At 39.4% G+C, this 16,151-nt stretch overlaps 1 protein-coding gene across 11 annotated transcripts in view; it reads right to left on the bottom strand.

The window, feature by feature from the left end:
- L3MBTL3 (L3MBTL histone methyl-lysine binding protein 3) overlaps positions 1 to 16,151 on the bottom strand; it is a 58,858-nt gene that overhangs the window by 1,244 nt on the left and 41,463 nt on the right. For all 11 annotated transcript variants that reach the window (XM_035109022.2, XM_035109014.2, XM_035109016.2 and 8 more), the window contains exons 15-21: positions 15,970 to 16,084; positions 14,825 to 14,927; positions 6,725 to 6,874; positions 5,818 to 5,949; positions 1,968 to 2,059; positions 1,615 to 1,778; positions 414 to 476 (exon numbers count right to left, since the gene is read on the bottom strand). In XM_035109022.2, coding sequence (XP_034964913.1) covers positions 414 to 476; positions 1,615 to 1,778; positions 1,968 to 2,059; positions 5,818 to 5,949; positions 6,725 to 6,874; positions 14,825 to 14,927; positions 15,970 to 16,084 — 819 coding nt within the window. The remainder of the gene's footprint in view (positions 1 to 413; positions 477 to 1,614; positions 1,779 to 1,967; positions 2,060 to 5,817; positions 5,950 to 6,724; positions 6,875 to 14,824; positions 14,928 to 15,969; positions 16,085 to 16,151) is intronic.

Raw genomic sequence — 16,151 nt, 5'->3', positions numbered from 1 at the left:
AGAACTCTAAACTTTAATAATTTAAGATACAGTGGTACCTTGGTTTTCGAATGCCGTAAACCCGCAAGTAAATGCTTCTCTTTTTGAATGCGTCTCAGAAGTCAAACGGCTTCCACTGAGGTACCACTGTGTTTTTCTCAATTTTCTCTATTAAATTTGCAGACCACTCTTTGCACCTTGGTTTTCGAAAATTTCAGAACTCTAATGGTCGTCCAGAATGGATTACGTTTGAAAACCAAGCTACTACTGTAGTTCCAATGGCTTTAGCTGGCTCTCAGAAAACAAATCTGATTTCAGTTGAAACCAGGCTCAAATAATGTCTTCAGGAATATGCCCTAAACCAGTATTTGGCCTCCTTTATCCATTTAAATAATAATTCTTGATCAAAGAAACAACAGATTTGTTATACTCACTTCATCTTTGAACACCTTGCCATGTTCCTCGCAGCCTGGCAAACTCCGTATGAATTCTGACACCTGAATTTTAACAACACATAAAATCAGTGGATGTTTATCCACAGGAGGGCACAAAAAATACTGTGATCTTGTCTAGCAATTAACAACGAGCACATTCTTCGAAGGCCCCACCCCCGCTAGCTTGGAAATTAACAGAGTTCTGAAAAATATTAGAAAAACTTGGATAATTTTTTTAAAAAATGGCCCCAGGGTTTAGAAACGTTGGCTCTCTTTTTCCCACCCTCACACAAGAGCTGCATTAGCATGGCATTCACTCATTTGTATGGAGGAAGAGAAAAAGATGCTACAATGGCCAAAGTTAACTGAGAGATTGAGGAGTGTTCTCTATGGCTTCCTCCAAAAAATGGATCTCATCACTGCATGTCTTTATTCCAGCTGATTTTAATATAATGAAGCCCCCCACCACAGCCTTCACCCACTTTCCAATTTTGCCCGTGGAGCCTCTTTTTCCAGCTTATGTAAACTAATTGAGGTCTGTTGCTTAGAAGAGGGTGGGATGGGGTGGAATCAGGCAGTGGTGAGCAATGATGGGAAGAGTCCAACAACATCTGGAGGGCTGCAGGTTTCCCATCTGTGCCCTAAGATGACACTGCTTTCCCTATGATCTGTTCTAACACTGCCCTAAAGGAGTATTTTAGAAAAATGAAGCTCTACAATAAATTGGAATTCAGTATAGCCACAAAAACAAAATCAGGAGGAAAGCACAAAGTCACCATCTGCATTGGTTATAAGAAACATCTGCCTTTACCATAAGGCAAAACAAGTTGTCTTTAAAGTATGATTCCTCTTAAAGTAGTTTAGATACAGTCCACTTTCTGATAAAGACAGAAAGGTTTATTTTATGTAACATGAGCATAGTTTTTAGGATTCATCTATTATTTGCTATATCAGAATAGGTTTTTTTAGGATTCACCTATTATTCGCTATTATCCTACTTTAAAAACCCACAAATAGCTTACTAAACTTAAAAGGAACCATGTTACATTAAAAATAAATATGTAATCAGCAATAAACAAATAAACAATAAACTATACAATATTGTGTTCTCTACAAAATAGAGCTATAACCCCCAAAGACTACATGATCAAGTGAAGTCTGCTTTAGTTCATGTCCAGCAAGAATTGCGCTGGGAACACACCTCATCTGTGCTCCACTTGGAAACTTTACTGGCAGGGATTCCAGCCACAGTAGGAAGGAGTTTACTCTGCTGTTCCCATCGCAATGGAAAGGCTGGGATTGTCAACTTCGAAGTCAAAATAACTGGCTGAGGATGGGAACTACTGTTATTGGATTCCTTGGTGTCTGTAAATAAAAGGAAACAAACAAATAAACAAAAACACAAGCAAGTTTTAAAACTGCAGGCTGAATTATTTGGTTCAGATTTGATTGGCCATGGAAACCGGTGACATAATCCATAAATGTGAGCTTAAACCATTAATTTGTGGCATTCAAAAAAGCCTGTACATTGGCAGGTATAACATGAGATAGTACCTTTGGATTCATTTAGAGATGACTCCTCATTTTCCATGTTCCTGACCGCACAGCTGTCCTTCTTTGCAAAATCCTTAGTTGCCTGGCATCCCCTAATTAATTAATTGATTAAATAAATAAATCAATAATTTTCAAGATGCTACAGAGTACAACAAACCATTCCTGTCACCTTTGCATGGAATATTCTACAACAAGAAATGGAGACCCATATATGAACCCACACGCAGCAACCTTCAGCTAGTCACCCTCTTTGCCTCACTGATCTGACAGGAGTTTCCATTGTCTCCTGAGACAGACTGAAGCCAACCAACCATCTGGCAGGGTTGTTGGGAAGATAAAATGTACCAGGGAGGGAGATCGTTGCCTCAGCTTTAATTTAAGAAATACTACAGAAAGAAGCAACCAGAGTGTAATTGCTGGATTATTCGATGCTGAAACACAGAAAATAACCAACAATTCTCTATTATCTTCAGTAGCTATTTTAGGCGATTAACTTTTTATAGAAAATTGACAGAAATGGAAGTCACTTTTATGAGTATTTCCTTTGTCATCTGTCACATAACACCTGCCTGCTATTTGAACACAGAAATGTAAATGGCTTATATAAAAAGGTAAAGGTACCCCTGACAGTTAAGTCCAATCGTGAACGACTCTGGGGTGGCGGCGCTCATCTCACTTTACAGGCCAAGGGAGCCGGCGTTTGTCCGCTTCTGCAGACAGTTTTTTCCAGGTCATGTGGCCAGCATGACTAAGCAGCTTCTGGCGAAGCCAGAGCAGCACACGAAATGCCATTTACCTACCCGCCAGAGCGGTACCTATTTATCTACTTGCACTGCATGCTTTTGAACTCCTAGGTTGGCAGGAGCAGGGACCGAGGAATGGGAACTCACCCCGTCGTGGGGCCTCGAACCGCCGACCTTCCGATCGGCAAGTCCAAGCGGCCCAGTGATTTAAACCACAGCGCCACCTGCATCCCCTAATGGCTTATACATAAGTGCATTGCTGGAGGGGGACATCCTGGAGCATGATGCAATGCAGGCAGCCAGAGAAAATAACTAATAAGGTCTGAACAAAGCTCAATTCAATTAAAGCAACAAACAACCACCACAACTACATTTATCAGCAGTGAAGCACTGTCCCATCCATCCTCACTATTTAATTCAGGATGTGGTGAAAGAATTAATTTGCAATAAAGAATATGCAAAATGGAATAGTGGCTCACACACACTCGCCATTAGCATGGAAACTCACCACAGGGCAGTAGCACCTTTGAAGAACCCCGTGATTAAAATGGGATTCTTTTTAATGCAAGGTTGTAAACCACTATGGGGGGGGGGTTGTTTGTTTTTTACAATTAAACAAAATTTTATGGTGTGGGGAGATTTTCCTGTTTCGTTGCTGGTCTGGGCATTTCACAAATGCAGACAGATTTGCCACAAAATACATCACACAGACATGTTGATGAAAATAGTCTGGAGGGGAAGGAGCCTGGTCTGTCCAACACGTATCCTGCATGGTTGCTGTGGGGGGAGAATGCCACAATACATGCATTTTATCCATAGAAAATATGGAGTAGGAGAGTAAATAGTAAAAGTGATAAAGAAAGTGCAGTGAGTCATGTAATGAAGCTTGAAAGGACATAATGATGTTTGGAAATGAACATATTAACAGATTTTTTCCTGCAACAGCTCCTCTCACTGATATACAGAATTCCATTCAAAATCATGGGAAACTGTGTGTTTGTTTCTGGTTGTTTTGTTCTTCTTGATATGGAGATGCTCATATTGAAAAGTAAGTGTTTGGATATTCTAATTACGGAAAAATAATTTGATCTAGGTTTCTGGGGATTTAATTGGTTCTTAATTAAATAGAAAGCTTCAGTAACCTAAACACTACTGTGAAATATCAACTGCATGTAATTAACTTTTCTGAACAGAGGGCTTTATCCCTGTTCACATGTTATCAGCAGCCACTTAATAATAGGGCTGTTGTGAAAATGATATGTTAAGTGTTATATTTTGGGTATCCCATTGTACCGTAGCAAGACAACAGACACCACACTATGGTCCTTAGGCAAAGATCCTTTCCCCCAAGCATTTGATGGTGTAACAGTACTGTTTCCTTCCTTTTTTATATAAGCACTGTTTTTAATTAAAGCCATCAATATCTATATTTGTTGCAAAGGTGGTGAATGCATTTCTATGGATAAAAAAATACTAGTGAACATTTCTTTTAAAAAGAAAATTAAAAACTCGTGTATCTCTAAATATGGAGAATACAATCTCCATGAAAGAAAGATTTCTCTTATCTGCTTTATATATGTCAGAAGCACTGGGCACTATTGGTTAATGCTAGAGTGAGGTTATTATTATTTTTTAACAAAATGGATACACAATACAATTATCAATAAAACCAGCAGCCTCTACATGTCTGATAGAGTAGACTTGCCTAAACAAAAAACAAGGCAAGTAACAATATTTCTGCAAACTGACTTTGTGGGCATTGTAAGATCTGTCAGTTCCCTAAACCCAAAAGAATTGCAGGAACAAGAGAAAGAGATCAGCCTTAAAGATGGTAAAATGTGATAGCCTGGTGCATAGTAAACAGGACAAAATGGAAAGAGAAACAGATAGGCAAATAGACAGTAATATTTCTGGGAGTTATTCATGCGGGCAATATAGAATTTGTGTCAACACTACACAAGCTATGGCTACAATTCTTCCCTAGGCAAAGGCACAGCAGCTGGTGCTTGTGTTGTAATTGTGCTCTATAACTGCAGTGATAATTTGTACAGACTTCTTCAAAAACTGGGGTTGTATTGATCTGCATACAAAAGGCAATTAGATGAATCAGAGGCTTTCATGAGCAGGAAGGAGGAAGAGGTGGTTTCTGCAGCTTCTTCCTTTCTCCAGCAGCCCCCTGGGGCACCTGCCACATTGTTCCAAAGGGTTCCCCAACCCCGTACAGCAATTTCCCCCCCTGTTTGAGTGTGCATACAAAAAACAGCAAAAACTGCCTCATTTTTCTCTTACAGCAATTTCTGCTGAACCAAACAGTAGAGGAACACAGTTGGATAAAACTTTTAATTCATTAAATCAGTTAGTACCATGAGAACCTACTACTGTACTTCTAATCATGTACAATTCCAATACAATGTTTTTGAAAATATGCTTTCAAAAAGTATGTCGCACATACACCACAAAGTTAATATTTTCTTAGTGCAATGCTTTGCTGAGCTAGTTTTAGTTACGGCATTCTAGTTTCTATAGAAACTGCACAGAAGGAAGCAATGTGGCCTATATCTAAACTAGATACCTTTCGCTCCCCCTGTTCAATAGAAAAAGTACTCAACTGTTGACAGCTAGGACAACCTTGACTCACCCAGCACTCAAAAAAAACACACTTGAGACAGTATGCTTGAGATGCTTATTCTTAGCCTGAATATTTGCATCAGAAATGCTCTTGTGGGTGCCTGAATGTTGATCAGCAGAGCATTAGTGTTATCTGGGCAGGATACTACAAGTTTGACCCCTGGTACAAAAGACCCACCCACTGTTAGGCAGCTGCCACTGTTTTGTCCAAAAGGAGAGATCCTGAAGTGTCAACCGGCTATGATGCATGAAACACTCTCTTCACTGAATCATAATCACCAGCTTATTTGCCAAGCACAAGTAAGCATTCCTAATCCCCCAACTTCCAGTAACAGAGTGCATCATGTATATGGCACGGTGCATCTAACAAGTAGGACCCCTGAACAAAGCACTTAATTCAGGAAAGCAATTACTGGCACTAGGATGATAAGCATTAGAGCTGGAGTATTCTTTATTTTTAACATATCTGAAAAGGATACCTGTAGTTCTTTTCTTTGACATCAAACATTAGAGGCTTTTTGCAAAGAGGTTTCACCTCTGTATCTTCCTGCTTTGATGAATGGAGATGAGCTGAAGATTTTAGGACAACGGGACTGGGACATTTTCTATTACTGATTTAAAATAAAAGGACAAGCTTTCAAAATCCTACATTCATGTCAAAATTACTCAAAGTATCAAAGAATTAATAGCAAGCTGAACACCATGCAGTAGGAAAATACCATATAAATTTTCTTTACTGTATCTGCTTTCAGATCTTTACAATTTGAGATGGATACTTATTTAGAAAATACAATTGCACACAAATATGGAAATGTCTTTTAGGGATTTATTTGCACCCCAACTCCAGAATCAAATGTGCATTCATGGAAGGACAGTTGGGCTCACAGAAGTTTTTCCATAAGTGGAAAGGGATCCCTCCATGAGCACATTTCCTTCCATGATTGGCAGGAACTTCCACTCAAAGGAGAAAAAAATAGGATCCGAACCTGGAGATGATACAAATATTTCAAATAGGGGTTGAAATCTATTTATTATTCTCTGTTATTATAAATAAAATTGAAATTAGGTAAATGTTAACCAGATATCTGATTTTGCTCTAATTGAAAAAAGTAATATGTATATTATTTATTTTTATTTCATAAAAATTCTATACCATTTGATTGTAAGAAAAAAACCTCTAAAAAGCTAAAAGATTCAAATCAAGAAAAAAATGCAACACTTTAAAACATACAGAAAATTAAAATATTAAAATTCAAATCAGCATTTCTAAGCATTCTGGGTAGGTTTGCCTAAACAATGATTTTAGCAGGTGCCGAAAGGTTAGCATTTTATCTAGGTCTGCAAACACTATAAGCTACATATAAAGGAAAATTCTGTCATAGTTACCTGATTACAGGAGATGCAGATCTTTCATTTGCTTCTGGCTTCCGGTTCCAATGCAGAGGCGGAATACTCAGAGGCATCTCTCCACTTAAGCGGTCTGAAAGGATATGTTCTTTGCTCAGATTTATCTCAGAATATGGGCAGCTGAGAGCACTGAAAAATTGAAGAAGAAAGAGATTAGACATTGATAAGACCTCCTAGCTGAACTGAACACCCTACAGATTAAAAGTTAGGTGGAACCTGTCTCAATCCATTAACCAATACAAGTAAAAATGTCTTGCAAGACTCCTACTTTAGAACTAAAGTGCCAACTACATTTGAGCACACAACACTTGGAACTTCCTCATCAGGGAAATTTACTGATAAAAGAAATTCATTTGTAATTAAATTGTTGCTACGGTATACAGACATAAGAGTTTAGCAAGTTCCAGTGCCCAAAGGTGTATTATTGTTTAATGGCAATAATACAAATGTGTTTGACGTTTGGGCTATTTTCCTGAGGACTATCAGGGAACTGTTGTCAGCTATAAAATAATGTTCTGAAAGCACACAACAAACTATGAACAATAATTAGCTTTAAGCCTCTTGGGTGAGATGTCAACCCTAATAGGACTATACAGCAGTATACTAAAGTTCAATGAGATATTCTCCCTCCCTGTTCTACAATATGCCAAGAGAAACATATGAAGCAGAACCCTTTAGTTTTGTAGTATTTGTAGGTTTCTTGTCCCCTAAGTTGTCAAGACCTCTTCTCTTCAGTTTAGTTCAGGTAGAAGCAGCCAGCTTCATTTTCCCCCTTCCCTGGTGTACAAAGCATCATAAGTCATTTCTGTCATGTAATGCAAGGCACTGTGCCTTTTCTGTAGTATTTTCAGGTGTTTAGGTGTCACTGACATCCCAAAATACTGCTCCCTTCTACCTGACTCACCTTTCTTGATAGTAAAAGTTCAGCTCCAATGTCAAATTGGGTCTATGCTGGAAACAGAGGGAAGGAATTACTGCCATGGGCATAGTTCTTCCCCCATGAACGACTTCAAAATGGCTAGATATCTCAGCAGACCACTTTGGCATAGTCATAATTGTCAAAACCCGAAATGAAAACCACTGGTCCTAGGCCAAAATCCCATTAGCCTGCTTGATCAATTGAGCTCTACTCAAAACGGCCTCAATCTCTGTTGTTAGAAAAAATTAACCAAGCACAAGACCAAGTGCAGATATTACTGATGTTATTCTCAAACCACCTAGATGAAGCTTCTGGACTTGTCCATGAAAGCCCTATGCAAGGACTTCCCTTCCCCCACATATTCCCCCACCCCATTAGCTCAGGAAGGATTGGGAGAATCCCCAGAATAGCATGCAGGGGGAGGAGAAGGGGTATTATTCTGTTTCACAAGCTACAATGCTTCCACTAACATAACCATCAGAACAGCATGACATTGCTTTTCTCCCTCAGTGACTCGCAGACCACAGTTTGAGAATTTCTGTTCAAGAGTAATAGTAGGCAATGAGATTGAAAGCCCAAAATGAAATGCTAAGAGGGACTGGGGAAACTTCAGAATCTTAATTAAAAGTCCAAGTGCCATTTTTGTTAAGTAAGCTGCTTCATCTGTATGGATATAGCATTGGCTTTCACAGGACACTTGGTTTCAGAGCTTTTTTGCCAGAAGCAGACAAACATTCCCTGCTTCCCATTTGATAGCATACATTAAAAAGGAAGGGGATAAATTAAAGAAATCACACTTCTAAAGTAAGATGAAAATTACAACATGAAATAAAATTAATTAGGAACTGAAATTGGCATCACATTCCCCACAAGTCCTAGGTGCCACACAAATTGCCTAAAATTGCTCTGAACTTTTGACAGTAACAGAGATATGTAACTATTAACTGAATGCACAAAATGAAGCTTCCACACATTGCCAGACACAACAGAAAGTATATGAAAGAGATTCTCCTTTACTTGTCAATAAACTGGAACACCTACTGTGAAAGAGAATTACTCTTTTCTTTTCATTTTATTGTTATTTTAGGAAGGACTGCCTTTGTACAATATGAGAGAGAAAAAAGAGCTCACAATTTACCTGTGGCTTCTCTTTTCAAGACAGTAACTATCCTCCCACTTACCATTTCACATTTATCCCTCATTGTGACATAATTGTTTTTGATATCACAAGCATCTTCCTCAGAGCAGTAACCTAGCAATCTATATAACTACTCTGAAACGGCAAATGTAAAGACAAAGAACAATCCCAGTCTCTTTTTAGTCTTTAGCTTATTCTGTTGGGTAGACCAAAGCACCAGGTATTTTTCAGGTGTGGACCAAAGGAGATGTATGTTGTGTTAATCAACTTTCATTGTTTTCCTTTAAGCATTTGGCTCTGGGCAACATTCAATCCTTACGGATGCTTTCCAGAATGGAAAAGAGATCAATTCTTCAGTACTGGAGGCCTTGCAGCTCTTTTGCTATTGACAGAAAGAACGCCGGAGCGCAGCATGTGAAGAGACTGTCTTATAATAGAAGAAATACTACTGACATTTTTCCTTAGTGCATTTATTTGTTTCAATCATGCATTTCCATTTGGGTTGCCAGCCTTTCTTCTCTTTTTCTTTCACTTCACACTGAACTGCCTTTCTTTCTCATTCACTTCTATTAGTTCTTATAAAAAGCTGTGGGTTAGGGTGGACATAAGAGGGTGCTGGGGTTGCTTTTGTTGAATATCACAACCAAGATCCAAATATCTACTTTCAACAAAGGCGAGAGCTAGGGCATGCATGGAAATATTTTCTTACATTTTCCCCTGAAAAACAGCAGGGATTCAAACTACTTTTGGACCTCTGTCCTGGTAAAGCAGTCTGTGGCAGGTCAGGATTGTAGTACCATGGAGAGTTCCAAGTGAACAACTTGCTCTGACAAAGACTGAAAGCCATTTAAAGCTTCCACCAGCTGCATCTCTCCCAGGCTCCACCCCTTTTGGTGAGAACTTAGATTCTTAAAGGGCCAACCTTCTGGCCTGAAGACACAGCCTCCTGCCCGGCGAGGTACTGTGGGGGGACATTTTTTTTCCCAGACTCAGCAGAAGAGATCTGTGAGAATAAGACACCTGTGAGTCAGGTTCTGGCTCTACAGGCCCTGGCCCTATGGGAGGTTGTGCTATGGGCTGTTTGTCAGCCTCGGGATGAGTAATCTGATCTGCAGTAGAAAGCTCAGAGTCCTCAACCTGTTCTGACTCCTTAGCCACTGACTGCAGCCTCCAACTCTGTGCCATAGCTGCCAAGTTTTCCCTTTTCTCGCAAGGAAGCCTATTCAGCATAAGGGAAAATCCCTTTAAAAAAAGGATAACTTGGCAGCTATGCTCTGTGCCTTGATCACAACTGAACTCTGGGGCCATCATCCTCTACTTAAAAGATAACATGGAGGGCTCTTTGGCACATGGGATGAATCACAAGGGTCTTCAGATTATATACACTTGTAAAAAAATATAAAAGAATAAAAAATAAAAGGAAAGGAAAACCATCTCCTTGCTACTGCAGTGTTAGAAAATAGAGGAACTAATATATAATTTTGGAGTAAAACCTTAGCACCTTAGAAATCAATGGGATCTGTGATGCAACTGGATCCACAACTACAATGAAAGCATTTTGCCCAAGTTTGTCCTTCTTTGCTCACTGTGTTTTAAAACAACTGGTACAGGAACAATACAAATAACAAATAAAGCATTTAACTAAAAAAGTATGAATTAAAAAGCACACAATTTATTCACAGGAGACCCCAGGCAAGCTAATCTTCCTGTCTTTTAACCGGGAGGGATTCAAATAAATGAAGCTTTTTCTCAGAAAGCGGTAAATTAATCTGCACATTGCTCAATTTAAATAATCAATTTATTGACTATGACTGCTCAGTCAAAATCTGATTTAAAAACTTAGAAATGCAAGTGAAGTTCAGTATTGCATTTGAAAGAAAAATGGAGATGATTCAGTCCCATACAACATACATGGTTAATGGACATTTTAATCTGTAAAACAAACAAAAGGCAACTAAAAATATAAAACCAAATTACACTGTGGGAGGAACTGAGCCATAACTCGTGTCTTTTAAGACAGGTGCTGTATCCAATTTTAGGAAATAACTTCCTTTTTTAAGTAAATGCTTTAGATTTAGAGTTCTTAAAACAGGACTACTACGTTAGCACTGTATTATGCAGATGGCTTATTTTGGAACTCAGCACCAAATGAAGTTGATTTGTCTAGGTTTCCATTTTGGATTTTTAATAAAGCAAAGTAAAAAAGAGACTTGCACATGAGCAGTACAAGCTCAGTTTGAGAAATATACAAGTAGGCTTGTTCTCTCTCTTCCTTTGTAAACGAATTCCCTCCTCCATTTCTGGGTTGCTGTAACCATGATGTTCAACTGTGACAAACTATGGTTTAGCACAAACTATGTGTCTTGGTAAAATCTGAATGCAGGAGTTAATCATGACAGCCCCCATAGCTACACCCCCAAACCCTAAATCCATAGCACCTCAAAGGAGAATCCAAACTGATGCCAAAAAAGGTAGCTGTGCAAGGAATGTTTACTACAGAAATGAAGGAATAATGTCTAGTCTTTTAAGAAGGACTCCCGTGTAACTATGACTACAGTCCTATATATAGTTACCTGAGTGTCATCTGAGTGTATAGTGGTGCTGACTTCTGAATGCATAGGTTAAACTTGCATGACACATTAAGCATCAACAAAAGATCTTCAGCCAGCTAAAGCCTCTTTGTCTCTTCATTCACTCACCTGAGCTAGGAGACACCATCTAGGACATTTGTCTTGCTAGGAGACACCCTGGTGCTCCAGCAAATGATGTCATCACTTCTACCCTGGAAAGAGCAGAAGGGCTGCATTCGCCCAAGTTTCCCCTCCACTACACCACTGAAGCTTAGCAGTTGCCATTAGCCATAGTTGTTCAGTTCAGATGTCATTAGAAACTAACAGTAACTTGGAGATGGAGGAGGAGGAGGAGGAGGAGAAGGGACTGCGTGAGCTGGCAGCACGTTTCTCCATCCTCTAAACCAGCGGTCCCCAGACTACAGCCCCCGGGCCGGATGCGGCCCAATTAGCCTCCTAATCCGGCCCGCGACAACCCCCGCCGCCCGCTCTTACGGCGCACGTCGCGGCGGTGATCTTCAAAATCGGCAAAAAATTGCCGAAAATCCTTTGTGCGCACGCGTATGGGCCTCTCCCGACCCAGAAGAGGTCATTTCCGATGCACTTCCGGGTCGGGGGAGGCCCATACGCATGCGCACAAGCGATTTTCGGCGATTTTTTTCCGATCGTGTGCGCATGCGCACGGGCGCGCACTCCCCCGCCCTCTGGCCCGCTGCGCGCGCACTCCCTGCTCTCCGGCCTGCCGCGCGATCTGGGGACCCCTGCTCTAAACCACTGTGTTGGTGTTTTAAATCAATTCATAAATCCTCCCAAGCAGCAGAGCCTCCAGGTCTCCATTTAACAAGCCAACCATAAATCATCAAAAATTAATCATGTTATACCCTACATTGGGTTGTTGACACCAGAACAAAATGGTATACAATAGCCCCTTCAAATGAATACACAGCTTTAAAAAAATTGAAAGAAAAAGAAATTATATGATTCACTTGACATCTTTACTAAGGAATTGTGAAGGCTTTAATTTTTAAAAAGCACTAGACAGATCAGAAGTATGTCTAACAGCATAGTTAATCCTACTTTGTATTAAAATGAAATCCTGAAATAGCAAAGCAACAGAAACATTGCATTTCTGTAATCAACAGTGTTTTTGTGAACTCTGTTGATAGACATGAGGAGTCCACATCTTCACAATCAATGACTACAAGTGACATTTCCACTAGAAAAATAAGAGAATGAATCACATGGTGATTAATCTTTCCAATGGGGGGACGGGAGACTGTGTTTGCATGTGGGCTTAAATACTCAGAACATAGTCAATATAAATAGTCACACAATTTGAGAGTGAATAAGGGGAAAGTAGGATTCAGATGACTAACTACTGTTGGGGTGGGGGGAAGTTATGCAGGACAGCTCCATGTTTCCCCCCACCCCTCTTAGGGCTTCTGAGGCTATGCAGATTTTCACACTCTTCCACAACTAGGAGAGTTATACAGGAATCTTAAAATCAATCCTACACTGGATGACTTTTAAATTATAAGAATATATAATCACCCATGGGATAGATTTGGAATAGGCAAGGATTGGCCTGAGGGTTCAGTCTGCCCCTCCCCTGTTAACCTTTGTGAGCTGACTCAGGGCTGAAAGATGGCCAAGAAATAAGCTCTAAGTTGTAAAAAACACAGCACAGAGGGATGTAGGAATGGACTACTATTTATGTTGTACTGATAATAGGGATTCATTCTCTAGTCTAGGGAAAAGTTCAAAGGTATACTTTGTAGGACGTTCAATATGCAATTCCTCACATAAGCACACCAGACACTCCCATTTGTATGCAAGCTCAAACACTTTTCTGCAAAGCAGAACCCCCAAAGCCCTTTTTAACATCTACATTTTAAAAGGTGCTCATTTTAACCCTGCCATAATTAATCACCACAGGTTTCATCCAGCTCAAGCAAAACACTTAACAGAAAATGGCCAATCTGCCTACTCTCAGACACTTGTTCTGACAGCATAAATGCACCTTGTCATAAAAAAATTCAAAAGTACATTTTCAGTGCTAAGATGAAAGAACCCACGGAAGAAAGCCTGACGTAGATAATTATATCCACTTTATATTGTCCTTTTAATTCAAGTGGACTATGGGACACAATCTGAGGATTCTAGGATGACTTGGATTCAGAAACCTGTAGGCTCCTGCTATTTTTCTCCCTGCGTGCTTATTGAACTGAAACTGAATTGTAAGACTGCAGCAGCAGCAAATACAAGTACAGTGGATGCTCGGGTTGTGAACGTGATCCGTGCAGGAGGCACACTCGCAACCCGCAGCGCCACGTCTGCGCACATGTGGGTTGTGATTCGGTGCTTCTGGGCATGCACGATTTAGTGCTTTTGCTCATGCACGAGCATCAAAACCTGGAAGTAACCCGTTCCAGTACTTCCGGGTTCGGCGCGGTGTGCAACGCGAAAACGTGCAACCTGAAATGTCTGTAACCCAAGGTATGACTGTAAGTTATAACTGCATTAGTTTTCTTTCTCCTTAGCATTACGTAGTAACAAATATAGTACATATTTGTGCTGACCTGCTTTATATTGATGCTTTTCATCTTCAACCAGATATCTATGTATATATGCTATGTTATGTATAGATGTACCGTACGCATGTACACGCAAGTCCCCCTACTGCAAATAGTTGCTCCAACTTATAGAGGGCAAGGGGCACAGCAATGGGGTGGCAGCGTGGGGGGGGGGTAGTCCCCCCCCCCGTCTCCACTTCTCCCATCTCACTCATTGAACACACATTGACAAATGCCTGAAGAAAGGCAGGGGGAGAAACTAATGATATATTTTATCTGCTTTCTAATTATTTTGAGTGGTGCTTAGATCAGAAATTCTGAAACACACATTTCGTTTGGCACTACAAGGGGTGAGTCTCTGTGACAATGAAAAACAAGAGTGTTGATTTCTAGATTAAGCAGAAGGAGTAGTAATTGGCACAAAGGGGTACATTCCACAGATGAGTATATTAACTGAGTTAGCATTTAACTATGTCTATCTAGCTGACAGCAGTGACAAAACAACATGTTTCTGCTTCAATAGAGGCTATCAGGCACACTTAGATACCCAAAGACGAAACACTGATGTGCTCACCAATTGCACAAACCTGTGAAAACTACAACTGAGTTTTAAACCAGAACATACCAATGAAGTTACAAACCTTTCCATGTTCATTCCAAAGAGGTAACCTGAATTCTTGTTTTCTTCCTCTAGTTCACATCTTCTTTTTCACTAACAGCAATTAAGGATGCTGTTCTATATCCCCTTTCCTGGGAGTAAGTTTTATTGAACTCCATGGAACTTCCGAGGAGATGTGTGAATAAGCGTGTGTTAGAAATCAAGTACTGTATATGTGCAGATCCTAATCGGACATCCGAGTTTAGCTACTTAACACATACCTGTGATGGCCCGTATGTCTGGCTCTTTTTATGTGTCCAACTCCTTTGCAGCCTGCTGTAGGACATCCTCCTTGTTCTAAAGCTTCTACCAATTCCAAAGGACCTATACAAATAATATGGGAGGTAAAATGCAAAGCATTTGTTAGAGTGGAAGTTATGCCTCACGTTTAGGTAAACTCTAGTGAACATCTGTTTAAAATGATGAAGACTAACAAGTACAAATTACCAAGATAAAATATTTAAACCTTACTAAAATCTCCTGCAACCATTTCACTATCTTGTTAGTAAAAAACTGACAAGTATTTTATTCTTTAATAAATTATGACTCGATTGTATGAATATTGAATCAAACAATGATTTATGTTATTCTGTGATAAATATTCCTGCATTCAGGATATAGATGCAATTTCTTTCACAAGCTATTAAGAATTTATTTCTTCTATATTGTTTTTGAAAATTTAACTCCTCCTGCAAAAAAATGAACACCCTCTTCCGCCCAGAAAATGTTTGTCAATAAGGAAACTACAACTTAAGAGGTTAATTTATCAATTGTTTCCAAGAGCAAGCATTATTCTCAACTGATCCTCCAAGTATTCACTTCTAACTCTACAATTCTATGATTCTATAAACTATTACAGCAGTAACTGACTTGGCTCTAATATTCAACATCACTTTTTCTAAGTTAATCAAATACTTTAGAAATATTTCTTCAGAATCTAGAGGATGTTTTAAAAGCATTCATATATTGGTTTCTATTTTTTACAGTAATAGGGATGTAACATTTAATCAATAAAAGGGTTAGATCAATTGATTAAGCACTTGAAGACATAAAAAAAGGTTTTTAATTATTACTTTTTTAAAACAAAAACAAAAACTGTTCATCCTATGTTCGGAATGCGAATTTATAGAGAGCTATAATTTTGCCATGATCTGGAGTAACGTGAATTCATATTTAATATCAAGTCAGAAATTAAGAATATCACTATTTTCCAGTCTCCAGTACCAAGGTTATTTGCTTCAAAGATGCTGGCTTTGTTATGCATACTAGACTTATTCAGTATTGCAGAGGTCGCATCAAACAAAGTATAACAAGGTATTCAATATCCTTTCTTTAAATGTCTACTATATCTTAAAGCACATCTCACTAAGTGGGGGCTGAAGAGGATGTCCAGTTTTCCCACACCAGCCAGCAGGATGGATATCAGGGCTATCTGCATCGATCCAATAATCATAAATACTATCCCAGCCATCAAAGTGGACCTAGAACACAAAGGAATATTAAATTTCAAACTTAAGTGAAGTCCTATTCCCATGCAATCTCCAAGAG

This window comes from Zootoca vivipara, chromosome 3 (genome assembly GCF_963506605.1).
Source record: "Zootoca vivipara chromosome 3, rZooViv1.1, whole genome shotgun sequence".
NCBI lineage: Eukaryota > Metazoa > Chordata > Lepidosauria > Squamata > Lacertidae > Zootoca > Zootoca vivipara.
This window is presented reverse-complemented; position numbering and strand designations above follow the sequence as displayed.